This window comes from Furipterus horrens, unplaced genomic scaffold (assembly GCF_987537825.1).
Source record: "Furipterus horrens unplaced genomic scaffold, mFurHor1.1.pri manual_scaffold_2, whole genome shotgun sequence".
Classification (NCBI taxonomy): domain Eukaryota; kingdom Metazoa; phylum Chordata; class Mammalia; order Chiroptera; family Furipteridae; genus Furipterus; species Furipterus horrens.
In genome coordinates, this window is record NW_028327172.1 from 151773154 (window position 1) to 151789248 (window position 16095).

The 16095-nt window shown below is 37.3% G+C and overlaps 2 protein-coding genes across 8 annotated transcripts in view; one reads left to right on the top strand and one right to left on the bottom strand.

Annotated features, from left to right (window-relative positions):
• Positions 1–12292, top strand: part of PDSS1 (decaprenyl diphosphate synthase subunit 1) — a 38649-nt gene extending 26357 nt beyond the window's left edge. The window contains exons 8-11 of the mRNA XM_090266636.1: positions 936–1016; positions 1111–1224; positions 8355–8435; positions 11885–12292. Coding sequence (XP_090122762.1) covers positions 936–1016; positions 1111–1224; positions 8355–8435; positions 11885–12025 — 417 coding nt within the window. The 3' untranslated portion in view covers positions 12026–12292. The remainder of the gene's footprint in view (positions 1–935; positions 1017–1110; positions 1225–8354; positions 8436–11884) is intronic.
• A 131-nt stretch (positions 12293–12423) lies between these two features.
• The window catches only part of ABI1 (abl interactor 1), a 107745-nt gene continuing 104073 nt past the window's right edge, over positions 12424–16095 (bottom strand). For all 7 annotated transcript variants that reach the window (XM_090266632.1, XM_090266630.1, XM_090266634.1 and 4 more), the window contains one exon: positions 12424–14182. In XM_090266632.1, the coding sequence (XP_090122758.1) occupies positions 14007–14182 (176 nt within the window). In that variant the 3' untranslated portion in view covers positions 12424–14006. The remainder of the gene's footprint in view (positions 14183–16095) is intronic.

Genomic DNA, 16095 nt, shown 5'->3' on the forward strand with positions numbered 1-16095 from the left:
AAAAAAAGAAATATGGAGGAAACTGTAGGACCAGGGAAGAGCCTTTGATAATCAAAGAACAATATCTATTGTCTGAAGCTTGAGACTATTTTAGACATATCAAGAAGTAATTGCATTTCAAAAATAAGTGAAATCACTAAAAATTTACTAAAAGAAAGGACTAAAAGGACTACAAATGGGGAAACATACATATGGCGGCAGCATGTGTATGATTATATTAGATGCCTATCCCTGAAATAAAGGCTGAATCAATAGAAAAATAACAAAGCCAACAATTGGGACAACCGTTGAGTGCTAGAAGCCAGCATTTCACGTGGTGGAGTCTCTCGCATATTGAAAAAACTTAACCAGCCAAACTGGTCTAGTGTGGCTTGGTTTTTCCTAAGCAGTGGGAAAGGGCTTATCCTGTGAAAGAAGAGAGGGCAGGATAGTTTTCTTAGAATTTAAGAAAACAATCTGAGACTGAAATCCTTTCATTAAAAACACAGATACAGTTGACCCTTGAAGAACACAGGTTTGAACTGTGTGGGTAATTTATATGTGTAAATGTATTTTCCTTATGATTTTCTGACCACTTTTCTCTAACTTTATTGTAAGAATGCAGTATAATACATATAACATGCAAAATATGTGTCAATCAACTGTTTATATTACTAGTAAGGCTTTGGTCAATAGTAGACTACTAGTTAAGCTTTAGGGGAGTTAAAAGTTATATGTGGATATTTGACTGCCTGGGGTCAGCACCCATAACCCCGCATTGTTCAGGGGTCAGCAGTGCTTGTATGTGTTTGGTTTCTTGATAGCAGTATTTCCTGGTTGTACATAATCTAGCCTCACTGCCTCTTAAGTAAGGGAATAGATGTGACTCCTTCCATGCATGGCTGCCTTATTTCTGCCGGCTAGTTGCTTATCTGAGAATCCTCTTTCTGTTTCAGGTCTCTGTCCTAGGATGCCCTGACCCCGTGGTGCATGAGATTGCCTATCAATATGGAAAAAATGTGGGAATAGCTTTTCAGGTTGGTCTGCTTGGTGGCCTGTTAGTATAGTGGGAAGGGTGGCTGTGATGTGGGGATGGTGGTGCTCATGACATTCCTTTTGTCCTTTCATTAGCTCATAGATGATGTACTAGACTTCACCTCAAGTTCTCACCAGATGGGCAAACCAACATCGGCTGACCTGAAGCTTGGATTAGCCACTGGCCCTGTCTTATTTGCTTGTCAGCAGGTAGGTTTCACATAAGTCCCTTTGACATACTGCCGTATAGCGTGTAGTGCTACAGGCCCTGTATCTTCCAGGCACAGCTGATGGGAAGGTTTAGATAAGGGAGTAGTCAGGTAAGAGACCTCAGATCTAGATTTGATCCTGACTCTGAGACTGAGATGTTGGGGCCATTTTACCTCTTAAGTTTTTATCTGTTTCTTATCTGTAAAACTGAGAAGATTACAACCTTCTTGCTAGGGCTGTTGTGAGGATTAACTGAGATAATATTCATGGAGATACTTTATAGAGTAAGTGCTGTCTGCATTTAAGGTAGCATTGTTTCCATGTATTTGGAGCACTGACAAGGTGGTTTCCACATCTTGATTATAGGACTGGACTTTGGGTGTGCCTCAGACCCCCCTAAAAAGGCACAAGAAGCGCCTCCAAGCATAAGAAATTCTGAGAAATTCTCCAATTCTAGAAGTTTAATGTTTGCTGCTCTCAGAGAGCCTCGGCCCCTGCCTCAAAATGTCAAAGTCAGTGGAATGCACTGCTAAAACCACATAGTTCCTTCTTCCTTCAGATTGAGAGGGCTGTCAATTAAGGAAGTAAGTAAAGCTGCCTTCATATTAATATGGATGCAAAGCTTAGGAAGCCTCAAAGATGCTGCAGTGACATTCAAGGCAGACATTTTCAGAGCCTGCTCTGGACCATGGCCAAATTGCTTTGGCTGTACCAGATGTCTTTTGGAGTAAATGGGACATTGGCTAGTATTTGGACATCTTTTTCATAGATTTCCTATTAGTAGTATTTAATTCATTATTTAGCAAAGCAGTAAGATGTTCATCATCATGCCATGAAATTAAAAATTAGCTCTTTGGTCTAAAATTTTAGTAACTTTTAAGTCTTTCAGAAATTTTGCCTCTATTTCTCAAAATTTACAAAGATAAATCATGTCTTTCATAGGACTCAATATTTCCATTTGGATATTATAGAAACCAGTGACCTTGCTTTTGATCAGTTTCTGACCCAAAAAGGAGAGATCTGTTTTCCACTGTCCAGTAGAGCCATAACCAGGGTAGTTCTCAGAGGAGGCTGATGGCTGGGGGGGCGGGGAGGGGCTAGATTACCCTGGGCAACATACTAGTGAGCAGCAGTCAGTTGAGGAATGAGGGCTGTGAGATGTGGGGGCATCTGTCCTCGTTACCAGGCTCTCTCAACATTTTGATGCAAAGGTGAGAAGTGAAGGATGTGCCTTTTCTCCTGTTGAGACTAACACTCCTGTTGAGACTAACACTCCAGCCAGAACTCAAGGATGTTAATACATGTGCCAAGTTCTGACAAAAATTAAAAAAAAGTCCCTTGTATACATTAAAGCATGAGTGAGGAACATTTTATTTACCATTAACCCACCAAAAAAGGAGGAAATTCATGAGCCATGTAAAGGCGTGCCTGAGATTAGAAAGATCGGTCACTGGCTACCATCTACACAACTAGAAGAATTTATCTATTTCTCAGACCCAAGATGGACTGAGTGCCCCAAGGTTCTTCCAGCTCACTAAAGATTCCTTTATTTAGCCTCTGAGGTTACCAAGATGACTAAGGAACAGGCCTTTCCCTAAGCAGCTTACAGTCTTCTAAAAAGCAATCTCAATTATAAATAATTGTCATGAGCTCCATGGTACTAACAGCCAAGTCCTACTTAAACCTTATGGTGATTGAGAATGGATGTCTCTTCTGATTGTGTTTCACTATAAACATATTTCAAAAGGAACTAATTAGCTTTCTTCTACACAGAGTAATGAATAATTATGCCTTCAGATACAGTGGGGCAAAGTTGGGAGGCAAGTGTGGACCATGCCTAGGTATTGATTTGTCAGTAGTCTGCAAGAGATTGAAAAATGCTGCTTTAAAAAACAGAGGAAGGAAAAGGAACAAAGCTTACAGTGCCCCAAACCACAGTTTTCTCTGTGTTTTACTGGGGAATCCTAACATCACGAGGAACACATTCACCCTCACCAGACAGCACTTTTCCCATCTGCTCAGGCAGTGGGAGGAGGAGTTAGAAGACACACTGAAGCCTTAGAAAAGGGAACACAGAATGAGGCAGAGCAGGAAGTGACTCTGGACAGGACCTGTTTCCTAAGTAGAATGACTATTCTGTCTCCTGGCACGTGGGCCAAAAGTTAGTCAAATATGTATTTATAACTTGTTTTCAAATGAAAGAAACATCAAGAGTAGGTTCTACTGAGGATTACAATGTCAAAAAGGGATTCATTCTTGGCCAGATCTGGGGTAAAACAAGTTCCAAAAATAACATCAAATGTGCAATATCTCCATTTAGTGAAAATACATCGTTTTTGTAGTTTGCAAAAGGGTTCTTTTATACATTATCTCTAATCTCACAAATCCTCTTTTGTTGTAGGTATAATGTCCATTCTACAAATAAGAAAGTGATGCTCTAACTTGTCCAAAACATAACATTTGGTAAATGGCACAGCAAGCAATTAAACACTCAAGTCTTCTAAGACCAGTATTCCTTTCAGTACACAATGTAGTATTACTGCCACTGCTAAAAAAGCTAGTACCTGAGGAGCTTGTCTGATCTCCAGTAGATCTTCCCACATAGTAGTACCTGGTGTGCTCTGGCACTGAAAAAGCACTGACAACACTCACAGAAAGTGTCAGCTTTCATTATTTGTGATTAACTTGTCCATTCAGTGGAGTACTTAGTTGCATGATGTCTGTACTCTTTTTCCGTAGGCAGGTGAGCCTTGTTTGCAGATTAGAAAAATTCATGTCTGAACTTTTCCATTTGTGAACACAGAGTCTCACTGGACCAAGAAAATCAACCTTGGGAAAAAGCTTTTCTCCTTGTTAACTTAGCATGGGGAACTTGCTAAGCTGTTGGACCCAGCTACTTGATAGAAACTTCCTTTCTGGAACTCACTATTTTTGACATCTCTCTGAAGGGGTTTCTTGATAACAGCTAGTACAGAGGGTTTAAGAAAACTTTCGGTATTTTTAGAGGTCCCAATGATGACAGCGTCCTTCCTAAACGTGTGTGTACATGTTTTCTTTAAGAACAAAAACTTAATGTTAAACTTTAGAGGATCTAGGCCTTAGATTTTGAAATCTTTAAGAATGGAAGTGTTTCTTGTGTGTATGTGACAGATTATATTAGTGCATTCTTAAATATTCTTTTAAGAGATCTCTTCCTTTCTTCTGCTTCTTGTCCTTATTTGCTAAGTCTCCAGAGCTAAATGCCAGCCTGTAGCTGCACTTCCAAATGCCATCACCGTCACCAGCCCCTGCACCAACAGGCTTCTGCTGTTGTGACGTAGAATTACCCACGTTTTGTTTAAGCTCACTCCAATGTACTGATCACCTTTATAGTTTAGTTCATGGTAGTTTAGATTTCATAGAGTTAGAATGTGATTCACCCATAGCTGGTTTTCCAACTCTTAAAAACAGAAGCTGAGAAATGAATCTTATTTTTCACAAAATCTGCAGGAAGGCAACTGTTCTTCCTGTTATGTTTCTCATTTCTTCTCTACATATACATGAAGAGGCAGAGGAGTGTCAAGGGGAAGAGTCTGGTATTTGTATATTAAAACAGTACACAGTACATGTTTCAAAGGACAGATATATTCACACTCAATGCTGTTTACAGTAAAAGGAATAAAAAAAACCCACCCAATCCGTACATGTTACCACACTTGTTGGTATTGCAGAAAAAGCTCATAGCCATAAACAACTAAGTTGACTGTACCAGATGCCCAGAACACTGTCACATCAGCTTTGAGGATACAACCTTCTACAAACCCAATCTTGGGACGTGGTATTAATAAACAAAGACAAATGTCTTTTAACCATTGTTAAATTTTGTAGTTAAATTTTTTTTACCACTAAAATTGACTGATTTGAGCTTTCCTGATTTGTTTCCTGTAAAATTTAAATCATTTTATTCTTAAAATACCAGCAACTAAAACAAATTACTGGTTCTCAATTAAGAACTAACCAGTTGCTGGCTTTTTAAATATTATGTGTATGTGGACTTCCAGCAAAGATGGAGGTGTAGACAGACACGTTGAGTCTCCCTACACAACTAAGAAGGAATACAACTACCTCAGAACTAGAAACAACCAGAAGTTCCAGAATATCAAACTGCATGGAAGTCCAGCAAACAAACATATAAAGAAGAAATACTCATCCAGACAGGCAGGAGGGGCAGAGCCGGGGCGGAAAGGACGCGGTGTGTTGGCAGCAGCGGCAGGCTGGCAGAAAGCGCAGTCCCTCATTTTAAAGTCAGGAGGGACACCTGGGGAGCGTTCTGAGCTTCTTACTGGACCTAGCAGCTCACGGTCCCAGCACTGGGGAAAATCAAGGCTCATTGCTTCTGACTGTGCAGACCAGTGGGGGTTGGGGTGGAGACAGAAACTGCCGGTCTCAGCAGAGTCCGCTTGTTTAAAGGGCCCCCACAGTCCTAAAATGTCCGCAGACCCACCCATTCTGGGAATGATGACCAGGGCAGCAGCTAGAGGAGCACCAGTCCGGTGCAGAAGTGGGAGAGGTGTCTGGAAAAGGGACGAGGGTTGGGCAAGTGGCATTGTTCCCTCTCAGACCTCTCCCCCACATACAGCACTACAACGTAGTGAAACAGGTCGCCCTGTACTGACGAATCCCTAAGGCTCCGCCCCTTACAATGAAACAGGAGCAACAGCTCTACCTGGGACGTGGAGCCAAACAAACACAGGAGCCTGTCAGAATGAGGAGACAGAGAAGTATGGTCCAAAAGGGGGAACAGATCAAGGTTCCAGTGGGAGAACTAAGCGATGAGGAGATAGCCAACCTAACAGATGAAGAATTCAAAACACTGGTGATAAAGATGCTCACATGCTTGACAGATATCCCTGAGTACGGCAAATGCATGAGAAGAAGTAAAGGCTATGCTAAGTGAAATGAAGGAAAATCCACACAAAACCAGTAGTGAAGGGAAGGAAACGGGTTCAAATCAATGATTTGGAACATAAGGAAGAAAAAAACAGTCAACCAGTGCAGAATGAGGAAGCAAGAATAGATAAAAATGAGGGGAAAATTCCCAGATTTTGTGAAGGAGATGAACATACAGGTCTGGGAAGCACAGAGGGTCCCCGGCGAGCTAGACCCAGAGGGGCCCACACCAGGACGCCTCATGACTGAGATGCCAAAGGTGAAAGATAAAGACAGAGTCCTGGGGGAAGCAAGAGAGAGGCAGGGAGGTGCCTATAGGACTATCAGCTGATCTCTCCGAGGACATTGCAGGCAGGAAGGGACTGGCAAGCAGTTTTCAGTGTGATGAAGGGCAACCTGCAACCAGGACTACTTTATCCAGCAAAGCTATCATTTAGAATGGAAGGGCAGATGAAGTGCTTCCCAGACAAGGTAAAGCTAAAGGCATCATCACTAAGCCATTGTTATAGGAAATGTCAAAGGGACTTAAGAAAAAGATCAGAACTATGAACACTAAAATGACAACAAACTCACAACTATCAACTGAATCTAAAAAATAACAAAATCCATCTGAGCAAACCAAAATAGGAACAGAATCCTAGGAATGGGGATCATTTGGACGGTTATCAGGTGTGAGGGGGGAGGGGGAGAAATGGGGATATGGTGCAGGGATTAAGAAGCATAATCGATTGTTACAAAATAGACAGGGGGAAGTTAATAATAATATAGGAAAAGGTGAAGCCAAAGAACTTGTATGCACAACCCATGGACATGAACTAAGGGGGGGTGGGATTACTGGAGGGAAGGGGGGTACTGGGCAGAGGAGAGCAAAGGGAAAAAAACTGGAACTACTGCAACATAATAAATATTATGTGTATGTTCTGACACATACTTTGCTCTGAAACGAACATTCTTAATTCCTCATCTGCCACCGTCTTGTTGAGGTTTGTCTGTGTCCTGTTTTTTCTTCTAGGATTACTAATACCATGGTGTTGGTTTCAGAATAACAACTTATTTCACTCATCAGGCTCACTGCCAGGGAAAAGCTGGCAACTGCTGTACACCAAACACCTCATCTTACCTCATACTGTTGCAGCTACTGGATTTCAGATCCTGTAGTTCAACTCCTCCATGACACAGATGAGGAGGCTAGGACCTCAGAGATCAAGGAACTCAGCTGTGGCAGCACAAACACTAGAGCTTGGATCTAGAAAATGAAGTGACTCGGTGTCCTGGTTTCCTAATTCTGTTAATGGCGACAATTCCCCTAAATTATTGCTAAGTAACAGAGAACAGATTGAATCTCTTGTACCTGTTTTCTTTTCTTTTTTTTTTTTTTTGGCTTATTACCATCAGTTTAACTGTTCTTTATAATTTACTGCGATAACCTGACTAGTATTTCTATCTCTCTCTCCTTAATTCAATGGTTTTCATCCGTGGCTTCACAATAAAAACACGTGTAGAATTTTTTAAATCCTATGCTGGTGCCAAAACCCAGGCCAATATAATCAAGTCTCTGGGAGCAGATCCAGGCAGCTCTATTATAAACCTCCCTGAGGGATTCCGGTGTACAGTCAGTGTTGAGCACCGCTGGTCTAATCTAGTCCACTCTGCAGCTGCTGAGGCAGAGCTCTGCTGATTAAATACCTGCTGCTCAGAAATCTCAGTAGCTTTTAAGTGTCACTCAATTTAGTACTAAAACTAGATGCTTAATTGTCACCTTCATCCTTGGCCAGTCGTTCTCAGAGTGTCGGCAGATACCAGCAGAATCGGGTACTCTGGGAACTTGTTAGAAATGTGTCCTCAGGCCCACCACTACTGGATTAAAGATTTGGGGGAGAAGCCCAGCAAGCTTCTGTTACTGGTGCAACTGAAAGTCCAACAACCATAAGAAAAGTCGAGATTTTAGAGATGTACTCTGTTCCTTCTCTTTCCTACTCAGTGTTGGGCCAATGATAGAATAGAACATCAGAATGAACAATGCACCAGTCTAGTCCCTGGGCACAGAAAATGGATGTCTTAGTTTTGTTGCTTTAATTGCTATAATTTACTGCTCCCCTACATCATCTGATCACCTTTTATTTTTACCCTATTGTTACAAACTAGTATTAGAACATTTGATTCTGCCAGAAGCAATAAACATTTTCTTTCTTTGTGTTTAGTTCCCAGAAATGAATGCCATGATAATGAGACGGTTCAGTTTGCCAGGAGACGTGGACAGAGCTCGACAGTACGTACTACAGGTAAGATTATTTTAGAAAGAAAAAAGGCAACAGCAGGCACAATGTGGAAAAGCTTTTTAACTGAACAAATAATAACATTAAATTTTAGACACAAGACCAAGTTAAGCCCAAGTTTTAACAAAATCTGAAGGAGAAACTTGTATAATTCATTTTTCTTCTAGAATATTTTTCAGAAATTCTAATTCATTGGCCTTGGGTAGGAATTAGACTTTAACATATTTTGAAAGCTACCCAAGTTATTCTAACATGCAGTCAGGGTTGAAACCCATTGTTTTGGCACCAGTCTTCCCCACATCCATCAGTGCAGCATGATAATTCTCCCAGTCACACAGACTTGCCTCCATCCTGGTCCAAGCCCTCACCCTTGCCATATGGATAGATTAGTACAGCAATCTACTCAAAATTGGTCTTTTCCTTGACCATCCTAATTAGTAAGTGCCATAAAGGTCTATTTACAGAAATGTTAAGTCCTAGCCAGGTAGCTCAGCTGGTTGGAGCATCATCCTGTACACCAGAAAGGTCACGGGTTCAATTCCCAGTCAGGACACGTACGAAGGTTGTGGTCTCAATCTCCAGTTGGAGCATGTACAGGAGGCAACTGTTCAATGTTTCTCTCTCACATTGTTTCTCTCCCTTCTCTAAAATCAATAAACATATCCTCTGGTGAGGAGTAAAAACTTGTTAAAAAATTAAACCAACATAGGCAAACTAAACTGTTTTACCTTCGGAGCTTATTTCAAATATATTGCCACATATCCTCAGAACTTTTCTGTTGAAGCCAGGTTTTTTTTGGTATATTTTGAGTTTGGTAACTATCTTTTGAGAATGAGCTGTTTCTAAAGAAGATCCAAATCTAAAGTCACTGGGAACCAATAGATGTAGTTAATGAAATGAGCAAGCAAACAATTTTTAGTAAGTAAATACGGTCTGAGACCTATAGTTAGTCCACTGCTTGAAAGAATTCCAATAATTACCTTTCATATCTTTTTAAATTTCCAAAAAGCAAAGGCCCTCTAAAGATGTATTTCTCTATTAACTCTCTAAACTGTTAAGCATCATAACTTGCTATAGGTTACCACCTTTTTGGAGGCTAATTTGGTAGTACTAGTAAAAAATTCAATATAAACCCTGGCTGGGTGGCTCAGTTGTTTGAAGCATCATCCTGTATACCAAAAGGTTGCGCATTCTATTTCCAGTTGGGTCATGTACAGGAGGCAACCAATTGATACCTGTCTGTCTGTCTCTTTTTCCTTTCCCCCTACCCCGCCCCCTTCCTCTTTCTCTAAAATCAATAAAGCACACCCTCGGGTAAGGATTTAAAAAAATATATATATATATACACATATATATATGAGAGGGGGCCCTACCTGATAAAAAGGTTGCTAGTCTGGGAGAGATTCTGGCTTCAAAAATAATAGTACATACTGAAGGCCAAAGAGAGAAGTAGGACTGAAGGGAGAAATTAATTGTAGCTCTTACGCAAAACACTGAAGTTCCCGAAGCCTAGGCATGCATAAATGCACTTAGGAAAAAACCCCACAGAATATCTCTAAACAAGTTCTCCAAAGATCTCAATTCTAGTTCCCTTTCCACCCTTAAAGCCTCCTAATTGATATTTCCTAATTAAATATGGACAACTAGGATTTATTTAGTAGGATTACTAAATAGTTGATTAAAGCTTGCTGAATGAAAAGAGAAAAAGATAAACAGAAATAAAGCAGAAAAATGTAATTAGGGGGATTCAAAAATAACTGCACTCATAAAACAAGAACAGGGTATTATCTTTAAACAATGAAAAGTTTAAACAACTCTCAATTTCAAATGACTGGGGAAAACTAACTCCTAAGAAGAGTTGGAACATGGAATTGAGGAAATCTTTCAAAATGTAAACAGCAAGGAAAGAAAATGAGAAAAGCTCCAAAGAGCATCAGTACTATCATGTAACAAAACTAGAAGGCAGCAAGCAAGGCCTTCCAAATGATGAGTCATTTTAAACCTACAATTCTATATATAGTCCAATAACTATATCACACTTAAGGACTAAAACGCTGGCTTCCAGTACACATTCTGGGTAAGTTGTTTGTGGATATATTTCAGCAAAAGAGTGAAAACATCAAGAAAGAGGAAGACATAGGTATAAAACCAGTGGAATGAACCCAAGAATTCAATAAAAAGTCATCCTGTGATGGCAGTTGTACAAGAGCTAAAAGAAATTTAAGTAACAAATAGAATGATTAAGGCATTAGAAATATTAGGAATCAGGAGTTTCTTCCCCCAAAGAGGAAGAAAAGAAATCAATTACATTCAGAAATAGGCTTCTGTAGTACAGTAAGTCACAGCAAACTAAAATGTGTTGTATTTTATGTCAGTTGGTATAGAAAATCAGAGGTCTATCAATATGTTAGGAATATTCTACTCTCAATGACAGAGGCATCGTAAACTTGGAACCATGGAGATGGAAATGAAATGACTGAGTTGATCATACAGTAAACATTTTTACATTATGGATATGATACTTTATTAGTGTTCAGCTTTTAGAACCACCATAAAAACATGGTTACAGCACTGAATGCAAACCTGACTATAGTGTTATGGTACAATTAGAAGTGAAAAGAATAGAAGCACTGGTTTCCTCATCTACACAAGATAAAAGTTAGAAGGTGAATGCTACACGATGGACAAAGTAATAAATAGAAGGCCTAAAGGTAACAATATAGGCTGGGGCAAAAGAAGGTTTACAGTTGTTCATATGGGAGATAATACAATAATTAATAAATAATACAAGAATAAACTTGTGCATACTCACAACCTACTTTTGCCCCACTCTATGTAATCAAATTTGAATCATAGGAGAAAGGCAATAGATAATAACTAAAACTGATAATTAAGAAATAAAAAAAATGTGTAAAAAAGTTGGTGCCTTTGGAAGAGAACTGTTGATTTTTATCATCAGCTCTTCTGTGCATTTTTTATTATGCATGTTTTTTTTTAATTTACATTTTAGATTTTTCTCATTTAAAAATCTACTGTATATGGAAGGAGAGACCCAACTTGGGGTGAACACACAGTACAGTTTACAGATGTATGTTGTGGAATTGTGCATCTAAAACCTGTATAATTTTGTTAACAAATGTCACTCCAATAAATTCAATGAAAAGGAAAAAAAGTTATTTTATATTTTATATGTGTAGAACTTTTAAAAAACTTCAGTACTTAAAAATAGATGGCTACTTATTATTAATGCGTTAGTTGTCTTGCATGCTAATAGAGCAAAAATCTGCTTTAATTCGAGAAAAGGGCCTAAAAGAAGTAAGCAGAGGAGAGAAAACATTAGAAATAGTTTGACTGTTAACTAATCTAATCTCAAAATAAGTTGAAATTCATCGTAATGAATTTAAGAGCTGATCAAGTTGGTAACGTGCATCTGTTCTGTTTTTTCTGTTTCTCAGAGTGATGGTGTGCAACAGACAACCTACCTCGCCCAGCGGTACTGCCATGAAGCAATAAGAGAGATCAGTAAACTTCGACCATCCCCAGAAAGAGATGCCCTCATACAACTCTCAGAAACTGTACTCACAAGAGATAAATGACAAGTCTTTCTATTATTTCTGGCAGCTATTTACCAGACTGTGCCTAAAGAATTTTGTGGAATATACTTTACTTCATGTGCAGATAACCAAAATTATTTTTAAAAATCATTTCAATCTTAATGATGGGCAATTCTTTTTATTGGCAGTTTTACAGGAAGGTTTTAAAATAATTAAATCACCTGAAACTGTCATTCTACTCCTGTGAATTCTAATTGAGGTATCTTGATGGTTTTATGTGGTATTGTTTACACTGTTAATATTCACATGTAAAGCCATTACACAAATAAATAATCAATGTTAAAATTCAAATGGTTTGTCTTGTTCCACCATAGGAGTAAATGTCAAAGAACTGAGAAATCTATGTTTTAATCAGAATTAGATTTTAACAGTATCCAAAATTTCATGTAGAACGGTTTATTATAAAAGACTGTACATAAAATTTAGACAAGTTATATACAAAATTAAGAGAACACTCCACTTGAAAAAAATGAAATGAAAAAGTTAGCTAGCTGATCACTAGTGATACTGAAATGTTTAAAATTAACAAGGCAAATGCACACTGATTTGATAGCAATGGTCTTTAATTCTCAGAAACATGTTTTGCACTAGTCTTACCTCTTATTATGCTGTTATAACTATAATTTGAAATCCAAACAATTCCTCAATACACAGAAACCCACACTTGAGTGCTCTACTTTAATATCCTAGGGAATATAGAATTATACACAAAGAAAAGATCCCTCTAAACCTCCCTTAAATTAAGAGGAGACACAGAAAGTGCATGTGTTGCATTCCAATTAAGACAATACAAATCTGTTGGTCTTGCATATCGCTGTCCACCTTTTCACCATTTAAAAAATCCTTTTATGTTGCTAGTGCCAGGAATGGATTAAATAGTGCCTATTCAAAAATCAATTGCATCCACTTTACAAAACAGTATATAAAAGATACTTATAATTTCCCTTCACTGAACAGCAGTCCACTGGAAAACTGAAGAACTGACTGATAAGAGCAATCCTTAAGAATTTACTTACAGAATGTGTATACTTTAACACATTTTCTGAGTTCTGAAAAGTTACTTTAGAAAAGCAATTAGGTAGATTGACTTGTAAATAACAATCTTAGATTTTAAATCTGCAAAAATCAGTCACATCTGATGTTGGAACAGATTGAGATAAGGCTAAAATTTTTTTCCAAGTTTATAAACTGAGAAAATAGAACACTAATTCTGCAATAAATCAGTATCTTTATTTTTTTAAAAGCAAATTAGTGAAAGAAAGGACAAAAACCTTTGGTTCACTTATGTATTTATGAATGGAAAAAATTTATAATGCAAATTCACTCATTAAAAAACTTAGGTACAAATTACAACATTACAGGTAACCATTTTTGTTTGTTTCACATGGAAACCTTAGGGACTCGATTCATTTCAAGATATCTAAGTATGAGTACTCCAAAAAAATATTACACAAATTGGAAGTATCTTGGATTTTAAAATGTATTTCAATACATAAATCTGTATGCATGCTTTGAACAAATATAGTTATATTTCAAGAATGAGAAAGTCTAAACAAAATGTATGACCAGCACCAGCATTTAAGTTTCTGATTTTAATATTAGTCTGACATAGCATTAGTAACCATGCTGCACTGAAACATGTAATGGTACAATCTGAATCATGATTTGTTAAATATTATACCCCACACCCCCAGAATATTTAAGCTGGTCATAAAGTTAACATTGTGTAAGTAAATATATAAGCATAATCAGTTATGGACAGCATCTTGTATAAATTGCTGTTTAGCAATACACAAACTGCCTCAAAAGATTTATGCTTACAGGTAGACATTCAGTTATACCAATAAAACAGCATGTTCTGAAAATATGGGCACATTTTAAAACAATTTTGTTAACCATTAATAATAGTCCCACAGTATGACTGAGTAATAATAAGTATCTACTTTAAAAGCAAAAAAAAAATTTAATCAGTATAGTGCATGATTGATTCAACATAGTTCCCAGGGAACAGACCAGTCACTCGATTGCAGACTCCTTCATACCAGCCATCATCATTCTTCTTTATTACATAAATGATTGCACCCTCCATGAATGATAGCTCATCATCCTTGTCTTTTGTATAATCATATATTGCCACAACTACGGAGAAAAGAGTTGAAATAACAAGTGAGTGCACTATATCCAACACTTATATTGAGTTTTTAAATGTAATTCCAATTAAATCTATAGTATAGCAAAACCAACTTTTTATGAATAGTCTTAACTCATATCTACAAATATAGGCAGACCAGTGACCAACCATGCAGTCTAGAGAAATCATAGGGAAGATCTCTAAATTTTAGGATTTATTAAATATTTTAATTAATTTGTTCAAATATCTCCTAAGTGCCAACCATATGCAAAATACCATTTTTCAAAATAACTACTGGACAAAGCGGCATGTAAACCAGTAAACCAGCTATCTAATTTGAAAATACACATACCTGGAGATAAATCTCATGTACTCATACAAGGAAAATATTCATGTAATTTATGGGGTTATATTTAAAATTATGTAACAGAATATTTACATCCTTTAAAGATCAACAGGATTTTTTTAAAGGAGAAATAACTAATAAAGATTGAGAGAATTATTTGCAGTTCTCCAGTATCTGATTATTTTGAGTTCAAAATATTCACTTTCTTTGCACAATGTTGTAGAAAGACAAAAAAAATTACTAGTTTTCTAAGCTACTGGTTCATGAATTTATTCCTTCATTCTGCCTTTGTTGAATAATTCTGAAATTATATGTAGTTTTCTAGTAAATGAGTAATGGTATGTGATATGGATTTTTTTCATTGATTTGCCTTGTGTAGTTTTTCTTAGAGAGTTCTTAAGACATTTGAGATGTTCTGGAACTCACTTTTCCTCTAATAAAGATGGTTAATTCCCATAATTATTCTGAATTAGGGAATTGTAATAAGGAAGAAAAATGATGTACTAATTGATAGCATCATTTGCTAAATTAAAATAGGCAATCTCTTTTCCCCTTAACAAAACACTGTATTAAGTAAACTCAACAAGTCCATTCCCCTCCACTTTAATCCTGCAGCAGGATCATAGTATTATGATTAAAAACTCGCTGACGTGTAAAGTTGTCTTTAAAAACCCCAAAACATAAAGAATAAATAATATTAAATTATTGTCCTGGTATTATTTTTGGCTAAAAATAACACCAAAGAAAACTGAGTGACTGCTAAATAAAGGAAAATAATGTAGTAATAATAAGTCAACTATTATTAACATCAATATTTACTATGTATGGTTTAACTTTGATAACATAAATTTCTTTGTATTCAGAGTCACAATGGGTTAATTTTGAGTACTACAGACTTTTCAACTAATCACGACAAAGCCCTGACCACCCTCAAACTCATTTAGCAGAATAAGAATTTTATATACTCTCGGTCTTGGTTCCATTTAACAGGAGCTGGTAGAAGTACTGAGCTCAATTAACAATGTTTCAATTTTCCAAGTCCCCTTTGTAAATGAAACCTAGTCCCACCAAACCTCCCCTTCCCCAATGCACACATTCTCTCAATAACTCTTACTACTGAGTATTTAACCATTAACAATTTGATGTCCATTTTACTCTCCAGGGTCCTAATAAATAGATGTATAATCCTACTAAGTATCAACTTTTGGGTTTAGCTTAGGAGCCAACAAACAATGGCCCATGCCCAAATCCAAGTCATTGCCGTTTTTGTAAATCAAGTTTTATTGGAATACAGCCACATCCACTCACTTGTGTATTGTTTATGGATGATTTTGTGCTGTAACAGTGGCATGGAGTGACTGGTTGTAAAAAGAGACTACGTGGCTCGCAAAGTTTTAAATATTTCCTTTGCAGTAGATACAAATACTGAATCATGTTGTATAGCTGAAAAAAATATAATACTATATCAACCATATCTCAAATATTTTTAAAGTTAAAAATATTTATCTGGTCTTTTAAAAAAAAAAAATGTGATGACCCCTCGTTTTAAGGCTCAATTTAAATTGGGAAGATACT